This window comes from Planococcus citri, chromosome 5 (assembly GCF_950023065.1).
Source record: "Planococcus citri chromosome 5, ihPlaCitr1.1, whole genome shotgun sequence".
Classification (NCBI taxonomy): Eukaryota; Metazoa; Arthropoda; class Insecta; order Hemiptera; family Pseudococcidae; genus Planococcus; species Planococcus citri.
In genome coordinates this window covers 54,577,715-54,595,209 of record NC_088681.1, presented here as the reverse complement: position 1 = coordinate 54,595,209, position 17,495 = coordinate 54,577,715, and the positions used below count along the sequence as shown (strand labels likewise).

At 33.9% G+C, this 17,495-nt stretch overlaps 1 protein-coding gene and 1 long non-coding RNA gene across 4 annotated transcripts in view; one reads left to right on the top strand and one right to left on the bottom strand.

The window, feature by feature from the left end:
- Positions 1–2,144: 2,144 nt before the first annotated feature.
- Positions 2,145–17,495, bottom strand: part of LOC135847148 (UDP-glucosyltransferase 2-like) — a 53,277-nt gene continuing 37,926 nt past the window's right edge. For all 3 annotated transcript variants that reach the window (XM_065366584.1, XM_065366583.1, XM_065366582.1), the window contains exons 4-6: positions 15,057–15,276; positions 14,760–14,979; positions 2,145–3,327 (exon numbers count right to left, since the gene is read on the bottom strand). In XM_065366584.1, coding sequence (XP_065222656.1) covers positions 3,000–3,327; positions 14,760–14,979; positions 15,057–15,276 — 768 coding nt within the window. In that variant the 3' untranslated portion in view covers positions 2,145–2,999. The remainder of the gene's footprint in view (positions 3,328–14,759; positions 14,980–15,056; positions 15,277–17,495) is intronic.
- Positions 9,280–10,058, top strand: LOC135847157 (uncharacterized). The gene is made up of 2 exons (XR_010559092.1): positions 9,280–9,492; positions 9,557–10,058. It is a non-coding gene; the product is annotated as an uncharacterized LOC135847157 (long non-coding RNA).

Sequence of the window (17,495 nt, the reverse complement as noted above, 5' to 3'; positions counted from 1 at the left end):
CGAACACATTCCCGAAGAAAAAATTGATGTGCCAATTTTTTCCTTTTTGCCGCTGCTTTTTTACGTTATTTTCCCGCTCTAATTAGTTGGTGGTGGTATCCAAGGATACATTTTAAACATTATCTACACAATATCTTAATCACATAAACGAAGGACAATAGGTAGGTACCTAATTTTCTCATAATGTAAGTAAGTATGTACATAGGGACCCACCTATACGTCTTAAATGACTTTGGAATGGTAGCCAAAGATGAATTAAATTTTAAACATCATCTAAGCATGGTTTGTAAAATCGATATCGGGTTATGTTACAATCTCGTGAAATTTTTTAGGAAAGAGCTCGATAAAATGACAGATTGACTGAAAATTATCAAATTTATAGATAACTTTATTTGGTGAATAGTTCTTCCTTATAAAGAAACCTTTCGAATTGGCATCCTCCAATTTGAAATAGAATGAGAATGTCTTAAAAACTCCGCAAGCAAAATTTTCGATAGGTACCTACTAAAGTTCATTTTTGAATTTAAAAATTAGAAAAAAAAAACCTTTTTGAAGGACCATTTTAAAAATATTTTCATGAAACATAAATTTTTTTGAGAAAGTGAACTATAATGTGAACTATTTCTCTCAATTCAACTTTCTCACATCAAGAACTAGGTACTAGTTTTGGGCCATTCATGGAACCTCTAGCGGTTTTTCGATTTTCTCCAGAAATACAAAATTACTCTGGAGGAGCCAAAAAGAAACTTACAGGGATCTACAACAAACTTTGGTCGCTAATTACTTACCTGCTTATTTTTCGATAAAATCGCTCGTTATTTGTACATAGGTACATACATATTACATACCTATCTTCTTTGAAAATTTCATTTTTTGCACATTTTCTGAAATTTTTCTAATTTATAGGTAGATGAAAAATTAATTTTTAAATTAGCACTCCTGAAATTTTGCGGTAACCACCTAAACAAGTTTAATTCCATGAAAACGTTTGAAAATTGCCCCCTAAAACAGCTTTACTTTTGAATTTTTTTAAATTTCAAAAATATGCCGAAGATCTAAAAATGAACCTCTGCATCTAAAGTTTTTGTCATGGGAGTTTCAGAATACCCTTCTGATCTAGCTTAAAAAAGCATATGAAAATACTCAATTTTAGGCAAACTAAAAAAAATTACTCGATTTATTTTACAAAATTGTTAGAATTTGATTAAATGAAGGTATGTAGAGCGCTGCAGTTGGCTTTATATTCCATTTTCGACCTCTATAATCGATCGGTGGTAGTTTCAAGGTGTTCTGTGATCCTCACTGGATCTTTAAATTTTCCAGTTTTGAGAAAGTTCCCACAAAACAAGAATTTAACACCCTCAAACTAACCACATGTAGTCTTTTGACCATGTTGACTGATTTAGGAACATATTTTTAAAATCCATTTCTTCTCTCGTTCAAATCCAAGATGTTCTTCTGCAGTTATTTTGGGGGGGAAGGGAGTGGGATCCAGAATAGCTTGAAATTGTGAAATTTGAATCCGGAGTGTTAGTTGTAAGCAATAGTCAAAAATAGAAGTTGTAAAAAATTTTCTCTCAACAGAAAAATTTTGATTTTTTTCCTTTACGAAATTTGATATTTTAGCCAAAAAAAGCAGAAATTGGCTCAAATATGGATAAACGTGTTTAATAGGTTGAAAATGAGCAAAAACTCGATTCATATAGCTGCCCTAATTGATTTCATATTCATAACACTTCTCGAGAAATTTTATAGTTTTGAAAAAATCGAAAATCACTCTGAAGATTTCAGAATGGCTCGAAATTTTTTTAGAGGTATCCAACAATAATGTTCAATAAAAATTTTAAAAATCCAAAATCCCAGATAAAGGGCATTTCGTTTTACATTAATTATTCTACTCGAGAATACCCTTTTATAGCTCTCGAGAAATCCCCTTGTAAGAAACACAACGCAACCATGCAATACTTTATATCTAATTAGTTGCATTCATTGCCTTCCAGGAGTAAGCAAAACGAAAGTTCTCTTTTTGTGATGAATTAAGCAAATATGCACCAGGTTATTTTCTCGGATTAGTCCATAATCATCAAATACATACTTCGAGAAAAACTCAACTTAAAAAAAAACTAAATGAGTAGAACGAGTAGTTCGCATTTGTACGTAATTTTTATTCAATAAATCAATATATACCTAAGTACGCAATGATAAAGGTAACAGTCATTCGCTATAAATAATTTTCAGCCATTTACGACTCTAATAATATCGAATTCGATCCGGTACACGGTAACTTTCGACCTGTAAGTAGTAGAAAAAAGGTAAAACTCCATCACTATACTTAACGTATATAAAACACCAACACAGCTGGAAAAGTTGAGTAATTTTTCAGTTCACTTTCAAATAGCAGCAATCCACCAACAAGTTAGACTTTTGAAGGAGGAAATTTTACACCGTTTCAAAGGTGTATACGAAAAGTTTGTCAGCTGTTTGTAAACTTTGACTCGACGGTTTAAAAATTTAACACAATAAAGAAAAATGCCAACGAGTATAACTATAAGAGAGAAAGTTACAAATTAAAGTAAAAGTTATACGCCTTTATATGATGTTTAAAATAAAAATGAAAATTAGTTCGTTTAATTAATAAGACGTAGAGCTAGGTACTTAAAAACAGGCTGAAATAACAAACGTAGATGTACGAGTATTTTTTTTTTTTTGGCAGTACACGGTACACACACACATACGAACACACTACCTACTTACAGTGGTACTCTCTACTCTACCTACTAACAAGTGAAAATGTAAGAATATGTTAACACGTCTAACATTCATCATGTAAGATTTAACGTATAAGATGATTCCGCATTAAGTAGGTAGGTAAGGTATAGGTACCTACATATGTATGCGTATTTTAACGCAAGGAACATTACAAAATGAGATCAAAATAAATAAGTAGATAACAAAGGCACACTAAAGTACGTAATTTATATACCTAGGCTTTACGATCATCACGTGGTTTTTAAATGGATACCATTTCGTGTTGGTTTTGATGCAGGACTAACAACTTTATTCGTAGTAATAAGCCTTCTGCAAGTGCTGACTAAAGTTTGAATTATTTTTTTCATCACGAATAATACCAGGAAACAGGTAAAAAATAAGAATAATATCACATCGAGCAGAATGTACTGGTACCATGGAAGTTCGGCTGCTGCTGATCGCAAGTGATAAGCGCCTTCGTGATTGATCACGTATTCTGTCCAGTAGACTACCGAATCGGATGGTTTGACTAATCGGTCGTGGAATTTTTTCGATAATTTATCCGCACGTTGTTTGTAGCTGAAAATGGAGAAAAACAGAAAAAATTATTACCTGCTAGTGAAAAAGTTGATTCGAAAAGAGCACGTTGGAAAAATTCCTAACTAAAAATATTTCATCAAGTCGAGATGATTTTCTGATTATTGGCAAATTATTTAAAATTTTCATCTCATTTTTAATAGCAAAATGGTTATATTTTTTTTGAAAAAAATCTTTGGTCCTATTTAATATAAAATGACGCAATTTTTTTTTTTTAAAGGTACAGATCTGCACTTGAAAGTTGATTTGAATCAGATTTGATTTGATCATTGTAGGTCCAATCTAATCCAATGGAATCTAACTTGTTCTCATCACCTACTCTGAAGAAAGTTATTCAATCTGGTAAAATATAGTTAGGTCTGATCACACCTGTTTCATCAATCGATTACATCAGAGCAGATCAGGAAATTTGTTGGCCATATCTGAGCATATCTGACTTGATATGCACTTATCTGAATATGTAGATCAAAACATATTGTCTATTGTCTATCCTAAAGAAACTTATCAGGATCTGATGAGACTTATATTATCAGATTTAATCTCAGAAGAAAATAATTGAATCTGATCGGGCCTGAATCAGATACAATCAAGGCTCTCCAGGCATATCTGATCAATCAGACCTGCTCAAATCTATTCAGATCTGACGTGATCCAATCAGTTCTTGACGTTCTCGTCTATTGGATCTGATCAAATCAAAGCACATTTCATCAGATCAAATCAGATTCAGGAACCTACGTATTCGATCAGATCTGATGAGATCAGGTCAATTTCTGCTATGATCAGATCGGATTGATTCTGAATATTTTCTAGATCCAACGTTATCTGATTAGGTCAGAAAATTCTGAGATTTTTTTCTGTACAGATATTTGATTTTATTCACTCTTATCTTATCTGAACAGATTAAATCATGTCTATCCTGAAGAAACTGATCAAGCTGATGAGACTTGTACAATCAGATTTAATCTTTAAAAAAAAAAAAAATGAATCTGATTGGGCTGGGATCAGATACAATCAGGGCACACCTAATGGATCTGATCATATGTCTGATCAATCAGGGCTGGTCAAATTTATTCAGATCTGGCTTGATCCAATCAGTCTCCTCCATGGGATCTGATCAAATCAGAGCACATTTCATCAGATCAAATCAGATTCAGGAACTGCCATATCCGATCAGATCTGATGATATACGGTCAATTTCTGCCATGATCAGATCGGATTGATTCTGAATATTTTCTAGATCCAATGTTATCTGATTAGGTCAGAAAATGCTTGATTTTTTCTGAACAGATATCTGATTTTATTCACTCTTATCTTATCCGAACAGATTAAATTGTGTCTACCCTGAAGAAACTGATCAATGCTAATGAGACTTGTACAATCAGATTTAATCTTGAAAAAAAATAATTGAATCTGATCGGGCTGGGATCAGATACAATCAGAGCACACCTAAAGGATCTGATCATATGCCTGATCAATCAGGCCTGGTCAAATTTATTCAGATCTGACTTGATCCAATCAGTTCTCATCCACTGGATCTGGTCAGATCTGAGCACATTCAATCCGATCAAATCGAATTCAGGAAACATCCGGATCCGAACAGATCTGATGTGATTAGATCATTTTCTTCTATGATCAGATCGGATTGATTCTGAAATTTTCTGGATCCGATGTTATCTGATTTTATGTATGTAGATCAGAAAATAATTGATCGTTTCAGAACAGACATCTGATTTTAGTGATTTTATTTACTCTGATCTTATCTGAACAGATTAAATTTCAAACTTCCAAATTGTTCTTCCATCTTCTCTGCTGAACTGATTGCTATTTATCACTGCCTCTGTGATATACTCAACTCTGATTCAGATAACAAACATTTTTTAATCCAGAGTGATGCCTTAAGTTCATTGATTTCTATACAAAATTCATTTTCTGATCACCCTATTGTTCAAAATATCTATAAAAAATCATTTGAGCTAGGTACAAAACTCCTACTTTATTATTCAGTTTATATATTATTATGTTCCCAGCTACATTGGAATCACTGGAAACGAAACTGTTGATACTCGTACTTATGCAAAATCTGCAACTACTCTTCCCCCCCCTTATCATCATCACAGCTGATGACATCAAATCTGTTTTCACACAAAATATATACCTACCTACATAAATTGGCAAAAGTTCTGGTCTCAACAAACAGCCAACAAGCTCTTTCAACATAAAAAATCAGTTCATCCTTGGACAAACCTCCCCCACTTAGACAGACTTGAAGAAGTCATCTTAACACGACTAAGAATTGGGCACACCAAAATCACACACAACCACCTCTACTTGAAAGCCCCCAAGCCCACATGCCAATTTTGCTCATCGGAACCCATATCTGTCCGATACCTATTATTCTACTGCCTTCATCTACACCAAGACTGATCAGGTCTTCAAATAGATGAAAACTCTCCCTACATTCCAGACAACCCCTCTGAAATAGCAAAATTAATCGCTTTAATTAAAAAACACAACCTAGCAAACTTGATATAAACCTCTTCGCGTAGGATGTAATAATCTACTTAAAAATTATAAACATCAAAAAAAAAAATTGAAAAAGAAAAGTGACCGTAAAAAATATTTTTCGCTGTAAAAATATTGTTCGATTACGACTCTTGTAAAATTCACCTTTTATTTCAAGGTGAGAAATATCATACTTTGTACCTACAACGTAGGAGTTGTTGCATAATATTTTCATCACATGCCAACAATATTGTCCTTTTTCTAAATGTTTTTTTTTTATATATATATTTCACCCAGTTATCATTTGAATAGCTCGAATTTTTGACATATTTTCCTCCTTATCAGTAGGTATTAAAGAAAACTGCACGGGTACGAATAACTATTTAGGTAAGAATTTAATTCAATTCTATTACATGAAAATGAGAAAAACAAATCACAAATTTATTATATGAAAAATGCACTGTTGTAAATCAGTGCTGCGTTACTTTTTGCAACAGCAGGCCGAGGGGAATGGAAACGGTAAAGGACAAAACGCTCTGACGTCACACAGTGTATAAGTGGTTGCGGATCTTGATTCCCCTTACATTCTGTAGGCTTCAAGCTAGTGATTGTTCTGCCCACTTTGCATTTTGATATGCCAAAACTTTCAAACCATAATGAGGATCCCATTATTTTATGGCTCTAAATTGTAGAGAATTTTGTCCCATTTCCAACGATATTAAATTTTTTGAAATCCGCAAAAATCTTCCTTGAGAAAATTCACTTAAGGAGCTGAAAAAGGTAGCCAATTCAACATATTGTTCTGTTCACTTTGCACTTTGAGGCAACAGAACTTTTAAACCATCTTGAGGACCCCATTATTTTATGGCTCTAAATTGTAGAGAATTTTGTGTCCTTTCCAACAGTAATAAATTTTTTGAAATCCGCGAAAGTCTTCCTTGAGGAAATTGACTTAAGGAGCAGAAAAATGCGACAAAATTCAACTCATTGTTCTGTCAGTTTTGCACTTTGAGGTGGCAGAACTTTTAAACCATCTCAAAGACCCCATTATTTTATGGCTCCAAATTGTAGAGAATTTTGTGCCCAAAATTCAACTCATTGTTCTGTCAGCTTTGCACTTTGAGGTGGCAGAACTTTTAAACCATCTCAAAGACCCCATTATTTTATGGCTCTAAATTGCAGTGTTGGCAAAACGAAATTATTTCGTTTCGTAAAACGTTAAAAAAACGCAAAACGAAACGAAAACGAAATGAAAACGAAACGAAATACAGACCAAGAAAATAACGTTATGACGAAAACGAAACGTTTCAAAACTTTTCGTTTTGAAAACGGATTTTCGAGAAGCAAAACGTTTTTTTCGTTTTTTTTTTCGTTTTACCTACTTTTTCGTTTCACCTTTTTTCGTTTCGTTTCACCTTTTTTTCATTTCGTTTCACCTTTTTTTCGTTTTGTTCCCCATTTTTTTCGTTTTTTATGGTATTCTTTGCTAGTAATATGCAATGATTACTTCACAGAAGTTGTTTTAAAACTCTAGAAACGTTATTACAATGCAAAACGTTATTGTAAGGCAAAACGTTATCATAGGGTAAAACGTTTCCATAAGGCATAACGTTATTTTAATGCATAACGAAATGAAAACGAAAAAATTTGAGCAAAAGTAGGCAAAACGAAATAAAAACGAAATAGAAAAAGGCATAACGCGAAACGTAACGAAAAAAAATCAGAGGCATAACGAAAACGAAACGAAACGAATTGCTGTTCCATTTTACATAACGTTATGAAAAACGAAACGAAATTAATTTCGTTTTGCCAACAGTGCTAAATTGTAGAGAATTTTGTGCCCAAAATTCAACTCACTGTTCTGTCAGCTTTGCACTTTGAGGTGGCAGAACTTTTAAACCATCTCAGAGACCCCATTATTTTATGGCTCTAAATTGTAGAGAATTATGTGCCCTTTCCAACGGTAATAAATTTTTTGAAATCCTCAAAGGTCTTCCTTGAGGAAATTGACTCAAGGAGCAGAAAAATGCGGCAAAATTCAACTCATTGTTCTGTCAGCTCTGCATTTTGAGGTGGCAGAACTTTTAAACCATCTCGAGGACCCGGTTATTTTATGGTTTGAAATTGTAGAGAATTTTATCCCCTTTCCAACGGTACTACATTTTTTGAAATCCGCGAAAGTCTTCCTTGAGAAAATTGACTTGACGAGTTAAAAAAGGTAGGCAATTTAACATATTGTTTCGTCCACTTTGAACTTTGAGGCGGCAGAACTTTTAAACCAGCTAGAGGACCCCATTATTTTATGGCTCAAAATTGTAGAGAATTTTGTTCCCTTTCCAACGGAACTACATTTTTTGAAATCCTCAAAGGTCTTCCTCGAGAAAATTGGCTTGACTAGCTGAAAAGTAGAAGTGAACAGCATTGTTTACAGGTAGCCTTGTAAGGTTTAGCCTACCATTCACAAGGCGCATGTATGCAACCTGAAATGCGCGTTTTGCCCTAAAGAAAAGTTTAGTAACGCCAATTTATCCCGCTGGGTGCTCTTGGCAATTTTTTTTCAAGGGTTGGCACTCTACCTACAATAATTTATCATAATTTTCCAAATCTGGGAACACTTGGAATACCCTCTGCACTTCCTGTGCAATTTTTGAAAAAGAAAAGTGGCAGTAAAAATATTATTCCCGGTACAAATATCGTTCGATTACAAATAGCTTATCTAAAATTTCTGTGATCTTAAATATTAATGATAATGCGTGATTTAGAAAGAATTTTAGATGACTTTTTAGTACAATTTTAGGAGTTTTTTCATGGTCTTTTCATTTTGATAAGATTTGTCGTTGAACACGTGTGCATGCGAAAATTGAAATTGAAATTTGTACGTTCTGCAATTACTGATTTTGAGTTTGAAAATTTTGAAAAAAAAATCGTCATGAAAGGTCCATGCTTCCCCTACACATTCCACGTGGTACCAGAATTTTCTTCTCACTACTTATGGATACAAAATTTTTCTCGCCAAAAACTCGTTTTTTTTGGCTATACAGTCCAAGAGGGGTGGACTGGAGGAGAAATTTTCGCTCGAAAATTTTTTTACAGGTACCCAACAATAATCTATAATATGATTTTTCAAATCTGGGGAACAGGGCCATTTCGCCTATCTTACCTGGGAATACCCTCTGCACTTCCTGTACAATTTTTGAATGAGAAAAGGTGACCATAAACCTTTTATTTCAAGGTGAAAAATATCATACGATGTAGGAGCTGTTGCATAATATTTTCAGCACATGTCAGCAAATTGTCCGTTTTCTAAATGACTTTTTTAGCACTATTTCATCAAGTTATCATTCAAATAGCTCGAATTTTGCACGTATTTTCCTCCTTATCAGTAGGTATTAAGGAAAACTGCACGTGTATGAATAACTATTTGGGTAAAAATTTAATTTACTTAATTCTTGTTCGCTTTACTTTTTATTACATGAAAATGAAAAAAAAATCATTATCACCAACTTGCATAAAAAATGCACCGTCGTAAATCAATGTTGCGTTACTTTTTGCGACATTGTAGTTTGGTTTGCATATAAATACAGCGATGGAGAAACGGATTTTTCAGTTTGAGCTTAAGTTGTACCTAGTAGTTTGTTACTGCAAGTAGGTAACTGCAACAACCCAACGTGTAGAAAATTCGTTTTATTACAATTCATTTTTCTTCCAGTTCCATTCCGCGTCAGTCATCACAAGCGTACACAGCGAAAATGAAACTGCAAAAGTTCTTCATCGGTGCAATAGTAGTGCTGATTTCTTTACAGTATCTTACAACAGCAGATGAATTTGAAAAAGATGGAAAGAAAGCATGTACTAGTAAAAACGGGACAACAAGTACTATACGAAACGTTATTGATGCATGCAAGGCAAAAGATCCCAAAGCTGACGATAAAATGCTCGATATCTGTTTCTGCGATGGCTGTTCAGACAATGTGTCGTGTAACAATAAAAGCGGATAAGATTTATGTAAAAGAATGTGAAAAATATCAGGACAAGTAAATGAGTTGATTGGTGCTCACTACCTACGTCTTGTGAGCATTTCATAGGTATCTACATAGCTTATTTAAAATTTCAGTCATCTTAAATACAAATATATTAATGATAATGCGTTACCTAACATAATATGCCTACAGTATATCTTATAAGTACAAATACATACATATTTAATTAGTTGTAAGTAATATTTCATAAAAACGTGCACCTGCCTACATTACCTATAGACTACATGGTGGACAGAAATATCGTGAACTCCGGAGAAAGTTTTTCATTAACCATTAAAAATGTAGGTTGGCAACGTGAAATAAGGATAGAAAAAAAATTCAAAATTCACAGATGAAAATTCGATCTGTCGTTTTTAAAGGGTATTCCCAGGTAAGATAGACGAGATGGCCCTGTTCCCAGATTTGGAAAATTATGATGGCTCCAAAAAAAATCTTTGAGCGGAATTTCCGTCCCTCCCGCACCCCCCCCCTCGCACAGTATAACTAAAAAACGACTTAGGATTGTCATAATGTTAACTTTGATCATTACGTGCATTATGATGTAAACATAACAAGGACTTCTGAAGATAATTTTGGCAAAAGCAGGCATTTTCGAAATTTTGGCTACTAACAAAGCTTATAGGCCATGTCTGTAAAAAATATTAGGACTTTTTTGATAACGTCAAAAAAAATGTATTTCTCGACATTAATGGCAAAAAAACACGACTTTTTTTAAAAAATTTGATGAAAAGTGGGATTTTGAATCATTTTTTCAAAAAAGAAACTTCTGTACAATTTTGGTTAAAACGAGATCTTTTGACAATTATTCTGGCGATGAGATTTTTGGATCATTTTGGCAAAAAAAAAAAGGTGCTGTTTTGGCAATTTTCACAAAAAGTTGAGATTTTTTTATACTATTTTAGGCAAAAATAGGAATTTTTAAAATGTTGGCTAACAACAGGGTTTTTTGTTCATTTTCACATAAAACATTAGGACTCTTTCGATAACGATAACGTCAGAAGAAAATGTATTTTTTGACAATTGAGGAGCTTGGAATCAACACTCACTTTTGCCATTGGACAAAGTTTCGAGAAAATCGACAATAACTGATTTCGCCTAGTGCGTTGATGAAAAAAACGCCACAAGGTGTGTCAAGCTCTTGAGTAAGACTACTAAATAGGATTCCATGAGAAATTTTTTTTTCAAGTTGCCATATCCTTGCGGTATGACTATCAAGTTTGGCAAAAGTGAGTTTTGATTCCAAGATGGGGTAATTTTACTTTCTTTTGCAAATATATCGAAAAATAAGCCTCCTAGAAGAAAACTAACGACATCATGTCGACTGGAAATTTAATTCTCTACAATTTTCCTCGATTTAATTTTTCCGTAGAACGATTCGTTCCGCCTCCAGAGAGTTTTAAAAGTTTTCAGCGCTGAATTTTTCCCCAAATGATACTTTCTTTTGCAAATACCTATATCGAAAACTAAGCATCCTAGAAAAAAACTAATGACATTAAGTCGATTGGAAATTTAATTCTCTACAATTTTCTTTCACCTCATTTTTCAGTAGAGCATTTTGTTCCGCCTCCAGAGAGCTTTAAAAGTTTTGAGCGCTCAATACTTCCAATTTACCTCCTCAGTTACACAACTTCCAAATTCAAAACGATCATTTTCGAAATTTTCACTATCAGAAAATGCTTCCAAAGTTGCAATTTGATTATTTTGGCTTTGTAGACTGCCATGCGACCTTGAAAATACAGAGGGAACTTTTTAACACGAAATTGTGAAGACCTGGGGCCGAATTTGGAAAAATGGATTCTGTAGGGTGATAAATTGAAGAAGTATCCGAATCCGCAAATTCTTGACAATTTCGACAAAAGCTATGATTTTTTTATACTTTTAACAAAAACGAGACTTTTTTGATAACTTTGGCACAAGCAAGGATTTTTAGTAAGTTGGCAGAATGATTTTTCGCCAACGTGACAATTACTCTATAGACCTGTGTAAAAATGTTACAAATAGTATTCGCTGCGCCGTATGTCCATGTCAAAAAACCACTTCGTCCTGCGCTGATTGGGTGGCGACAGTAGCGCTCCAAGCGGATGCCTGGCCGGAATATAGCGCTACTGTCGCCACCCAATCAGCGCAGGAAGAAGTGGTTTTTTGACATGGACATACGGCGCAGCGAATACTATTTGTAACATTTCCCACAGGTCTATCAGCAAGGTGCAGATGCCATGATAGGTGGGTATCTCATTTCATGATTTTATGCTGCAAAGATGAGGCTACACTGATTACATCAGTGCGCTTAGAACATATGTATATGTAGTATGAACATAGAAGGCTTGATGTGATACCTATAGGGCAAAACGCGCATTTCAGGTTGCATACATGCGCCATGTGAATAGTAGGCTAAACCTCACAAGTCTAGCTGTAAACAATGCTGTTTACTTCTACTTTTCAGCTCATCAAGTCACTTTTCTCGAGGAAGGCCTTTGCGGATTTCAAAAAATTTAATACCGTTGGAAAGGGGACAAAATTCTCTACAATTTAGAGCCATAAAATAATGGGGCCCTCGAGATGGTTTAAAAGTTCTGTCGCCTCAATGTTCAAAGTGAACAGAACAATATGTTGAATTGACTACCTTTTTCAGCTTGTTAATTCAATTTCCTCAAGGAAGACTTTTGCGGATTTCAAAAAATGTAATACCATTGGAAAGGGGACAAAATTCTCTACAATTTAGAGCCACAAAATAATGGGGTCCTTGAGATGGTATGAAAGTTCTGTCGCCTCAAAGTTCAATGTGAACAGAACAATATTTTGAATTGGCTACCTTTTTCAGCTCGTTAAGTCAATTTCCTCAAGGAAGACTTGTGTAGATTTCAAAAAATTTAATACCGTTGGAAAGGGGACAAAATTCTCTACAATTTAGAGCCACAAAATAATGGGGTGCTCGAGATTGAAAGTTCTGTCGCCTCAAAGTTCAAAGTGAACAGAACAATATGTTGAATTGACTACCTTTTTCAGCTCGTTAAGTCAATTTCCTCAATGAAGACTTTTGCGGATTTCAAAAAAATTAGTTTCATTGGAAAGAGGACAAAATTCTGTACAATTTTGACCCATATACATGTACTTAATAATGGGATCATCAAGATGGTTTGAAAGTTTTGGCATATCAAAATGCAAAGTGGACAGAACAATCACTAGCTTGAAGCCTACAGAATGTAAGGAGAATCAAGATCCGCAACCACTTATACGCTGTGTGATGTCTCAGAGCGTTGTGCCCCATTATCGTCAAACATGTGGCATATTAGTATCCTGCCAATGGGTGACATGGGGGATTTATACGGGAGTAGTACCATTTTGTAGCTCTCGTCGAGGCGAACACAGCGCGCTACCTACAAGCCCCTCTATCTATTCATGGGAAGAAACTACGGGCGTCTGAAGTCTAGAAAATGAGCGAAACCAAAAAATGAAAATTTGCCAAAATGAAAAATTTGACCTAGGCAACTTGTAGAACATTTTTTTAGATGAAAATTGCAATTTTTGGGATTAGCCTACCTTCATTCTTGAAGGATCCATGTAATTCTATGTGAAATTTTGTCGAATTTTCAAAAATTCAGTTTTTCAAACATGTTTAATATGAAAATAAATCAAAATTTGATTGAATTAGAAGAAGAAAGCTGTCGTATCACTAAAAATCGATCAAAATGGTCACGAATATATTTTCTGTTAATCTGAGTTTAGCTTTGATAAATTTCTTCATTGCACTTTCACAAATAGGTACCTATAGATCATTTTTCGGAAATTGTCAAGAATTCGTCACATCAGGAAAATAAATTTAAACTGCTAGCCGATACTTCGGTATAATGTTAAAATATTTACGTACTTGGTGACGACCCCTCCTTAATACGAGTAGGTAGTTACATAATGAGTTATATAAGGACATTCATTCAAAAATTTCTACAAAAACTCCCAACTCTTTCTTGAATAAGATATTAATTTTCTTACCCCCCCCCCCCCTCAAAAAAACTTATTTTCCATTCCATGTAGGTATAATATTTTAGAAATGAAAAAAGAAAAATCATAAATCGACACGAATATTTTACGTTCGAAAAACAAAAATCTATATTTTTTTAATGGAGGGAAAATTCCGTACTTTTAGAATTCTACCGCGAAGAATTTCAAAAGCGATACTTTTCTCCAAGTTTGAAGTGCTCTTTAAACGTAGGCACAACAGGTAAGGCAGGTAGGTAGGCTCGTGCTGGAGGAAAAACTTTTAAGCGAGGTATGCGGAAACATAGTTGCCTTTAGCTTAAACAAATAGCATAGAAAAATTATGTTATTTTAACTTATATGTATTTCAGTTTCAATTCATTTCGTAGCAGGTATAGGTACATCGAATAATTGAAATACATTGATCGAATACCTATTTCAACATTGTACCTACGCGATTATAACGGAAGTTTCTACTTGTATTCGAATAATTGGCGGAATTTATGTAGTCAGCGCTTCATATATTCGTACCTACACCTTCAACCTCCATATTCGACGAAATACGATGTATTTAAAATCGCTTTAAAATTCGCCAATTATCGTAAAATTAACGAATATAATTTCCTATCAACGCTGAGCAAATATACAAAATATGATAAACCGTAACGAAAACGTACAAGGGATTGCGATAAAACTGAATTTAAACGTATTTCATTAACATTTCATTAAATCGAAGTAAATACGTTTTGATTGTTGTAATCCGAAATGTGCGAGATACCTATTTAATGAACATTTTCACGCCTCTATCTCGCTTTATTGGCGTGTTTCATTCAGTTCATTTGGACCTACATTTAATTATCTACGTGAATACGGATGCCAATGAGTTGATTAACTTACCTCTTATCGTGAATAATTTTTTTGATATTTTCTAAGAAGTTTTCTTTGGTGACTCTGTGTAAATCTAGTTGTATGGCGCTTCCTTTGGCTACCAAATTTGCAACGTTGTGTCGTTGGTCGAAAAATATAGGTAGACCGATGACTGGTAATCCGACGTCGACTGCTTCATAAACACCCATTAGGCCACCGTGCATGATGGCTAATTTCATATTTGGATGAGCTAATTATAAAAAAGAAAATAATAAGCGTAAATTATTGAAAAATATTCGTCGAGTTATTACAAATGGAAAAACAAACCTAAAAGATCCCTTTGTGGGAACCATTTTCTGATAATTACGTTTGAAGGGACATCTAACGATTCGTCTTCAAATTTCCACAAAACGTTCAAGTCTAATTCGGCGAAAGCTTCTTTGAAAGCTGTGATTGTCTCGTTTGGTAAAGAAGATGCTTGTATTATGCTGCCCAAAGAGAAGAAAATCACCCCTTTGCTGGAATTGTCCATGAATGTGGCCCAATCCTGTAAAATACAACAGATTGAAAAAATATACTCAACAAATTGATAAAATAATTATTTATTCATACTTATTCTATTTTTTAAAACTTTTTTTTTGTTTTTGAAAAAAGTGTTAAATTTTGCTTTTAATGTGGAAAATTTGAAAAAATTTTAATGAAATGTAAATTTTCAATTTATTCTCTTTTTGAAACTCTTCCAGCAGATTTGCTCAAATATTTAAATAGAATCATTTGGCGAGCTTCATCGTTGGTGAAAGTGAGAAAAAAATAGCAGACCAAGTAGATAATCAAATTGCACAACATAACGAAAAATGATCAGTACGATGCTTCTAGATACGAATATGCCATGAAATAACTTTACCTATCCCAATATTTACCTACTTGAGCAAAGTTCTTGGCACTAAAATTTTCGCATAAATTTTTCTAATAGGTAATTTGCGATAAAGTTCATCATCATCTTATAGAAAATAGGTGACCAGATAAGTATGTGTAGATAAAACTACGAGTATAATAATTTATTCAATTTTTTCTCTACGATTTATTGCAATATGATGCGTGACGTAGATTTTCAAGGTTAAACGCAGGCGTAATTTTGCCACATGTTGTGATAAATTTTTTCTCAACAAGAATTTAATCGTGTGTTTATGTATATTCGTCACTAGTTCGATTCAGTTTTTACCTATTTCATAGTCGAAGTGGAGAAGGAGGGAGAATGCAAAATGTACCAAACTGGAAATTTAAGACAAACATAGTTTACCTAATTAAAGGGATAGAAATTCCGCGAGGAGTGGATTTACTTCTTCGAAACTTTTCACTCAATTTTATAAATAATGTGAACAACAAGTTTTGGATGTTTTTTTTTCATGATTACTGAAAGACGGTGTTAGGGAAGGAGGGGGTGGAAATGAAAACATCCAGAAATGATTAATTCTATAAAGTCGTTGATTTTTTTGTCGACGATCTTGAAAATTTGGAAAAATGTGACACGTAACTTTAGAGACATCAGACATAGGTATTTGAAGGAATAAATCATTTTTGATCGAGCGATATCCTCATTAAAATATTTTTTGGTACTAATATGTACGAAGACATCTTTCGCACTGGCACCCTCCCAATTTGAATGAAACCAAGATAAATTGAAAGAGCATATCCTATCCTATATAAAATAACCCTGCAACCAAAATATTTATTTAGAAGCAGCGCTAATGTTTATTTCTAAATTTTTAACAAATTAACCTTATTGAAAATTTAAAAAATTAAAAATAGCCGTTTAATAATACGATTTTTTCAACTTAAGTATAATCAGGGGAAAATTATTGGAGGATATGATAAGTTCTGAGCAGATCTAATTCGATCAAAACTCCGATCTGATTAGATCTGATCAGATCGATGCAGTTGGATCCAAAAAATTTTCGAATCTCATAAGGTCTGAAAAAATTTAATCGGATCAAGACTTTGATCTGACCATATTAAATAGGATCCATGGAATGTTCAGATCTGATCAGTTCTGAAAAGATCCGATTCGAGGAAATCTCCGATCTCATGATCTGCCCTGATCAGAATAGATCACAAATCAAATTTGGTCGGATCAACCCCATAGAATGTTTAAATCTGATAGGAACCAAACCGAACTAATCAGACTTGCTCAGATCCAATCAAGCTTCTCATATTGAATTTGATCCGGTCTGAACTGATTTAATGTGATTAAAATTCCAAAATGATTAGATCTGGTCACATCTAGACCTAATTGGATGATGGATAATTTCGGATCTAACTTCTATAAGGGATCTGACCAAGTCTGAACAGATACGAGTATAATTCGATCAAAACTGTGATCTGATGAGAGGGTTGATCAAATCTGATCTGATCCAATCAGGTCTTCCATATGGGATGTGATGATCCAGTTTAACAGATCTAATCTGACCAAGACTTCGACCTGAAAAGAGATCTGGTGATATATAATTGGATCTGGGAAATTTTCACATATGATCAGGTGTGATTAGACCGAATCTAATCAATCAGATCTTCCTGATCAACGTTGAACAGATCTATTTTGATCAAAACTCAGATCTGATCGAAATCTTGTAACAGTACTTTGTGTACTGATACGTAAATAAATACTGATACTGATATCTATCCGATCAATACTCAAATATGATCAGATTTAATTGCATCAGGAAAATTTCCGGGTCTATCAGGGAGAGATCTGATCTGATCTGATCT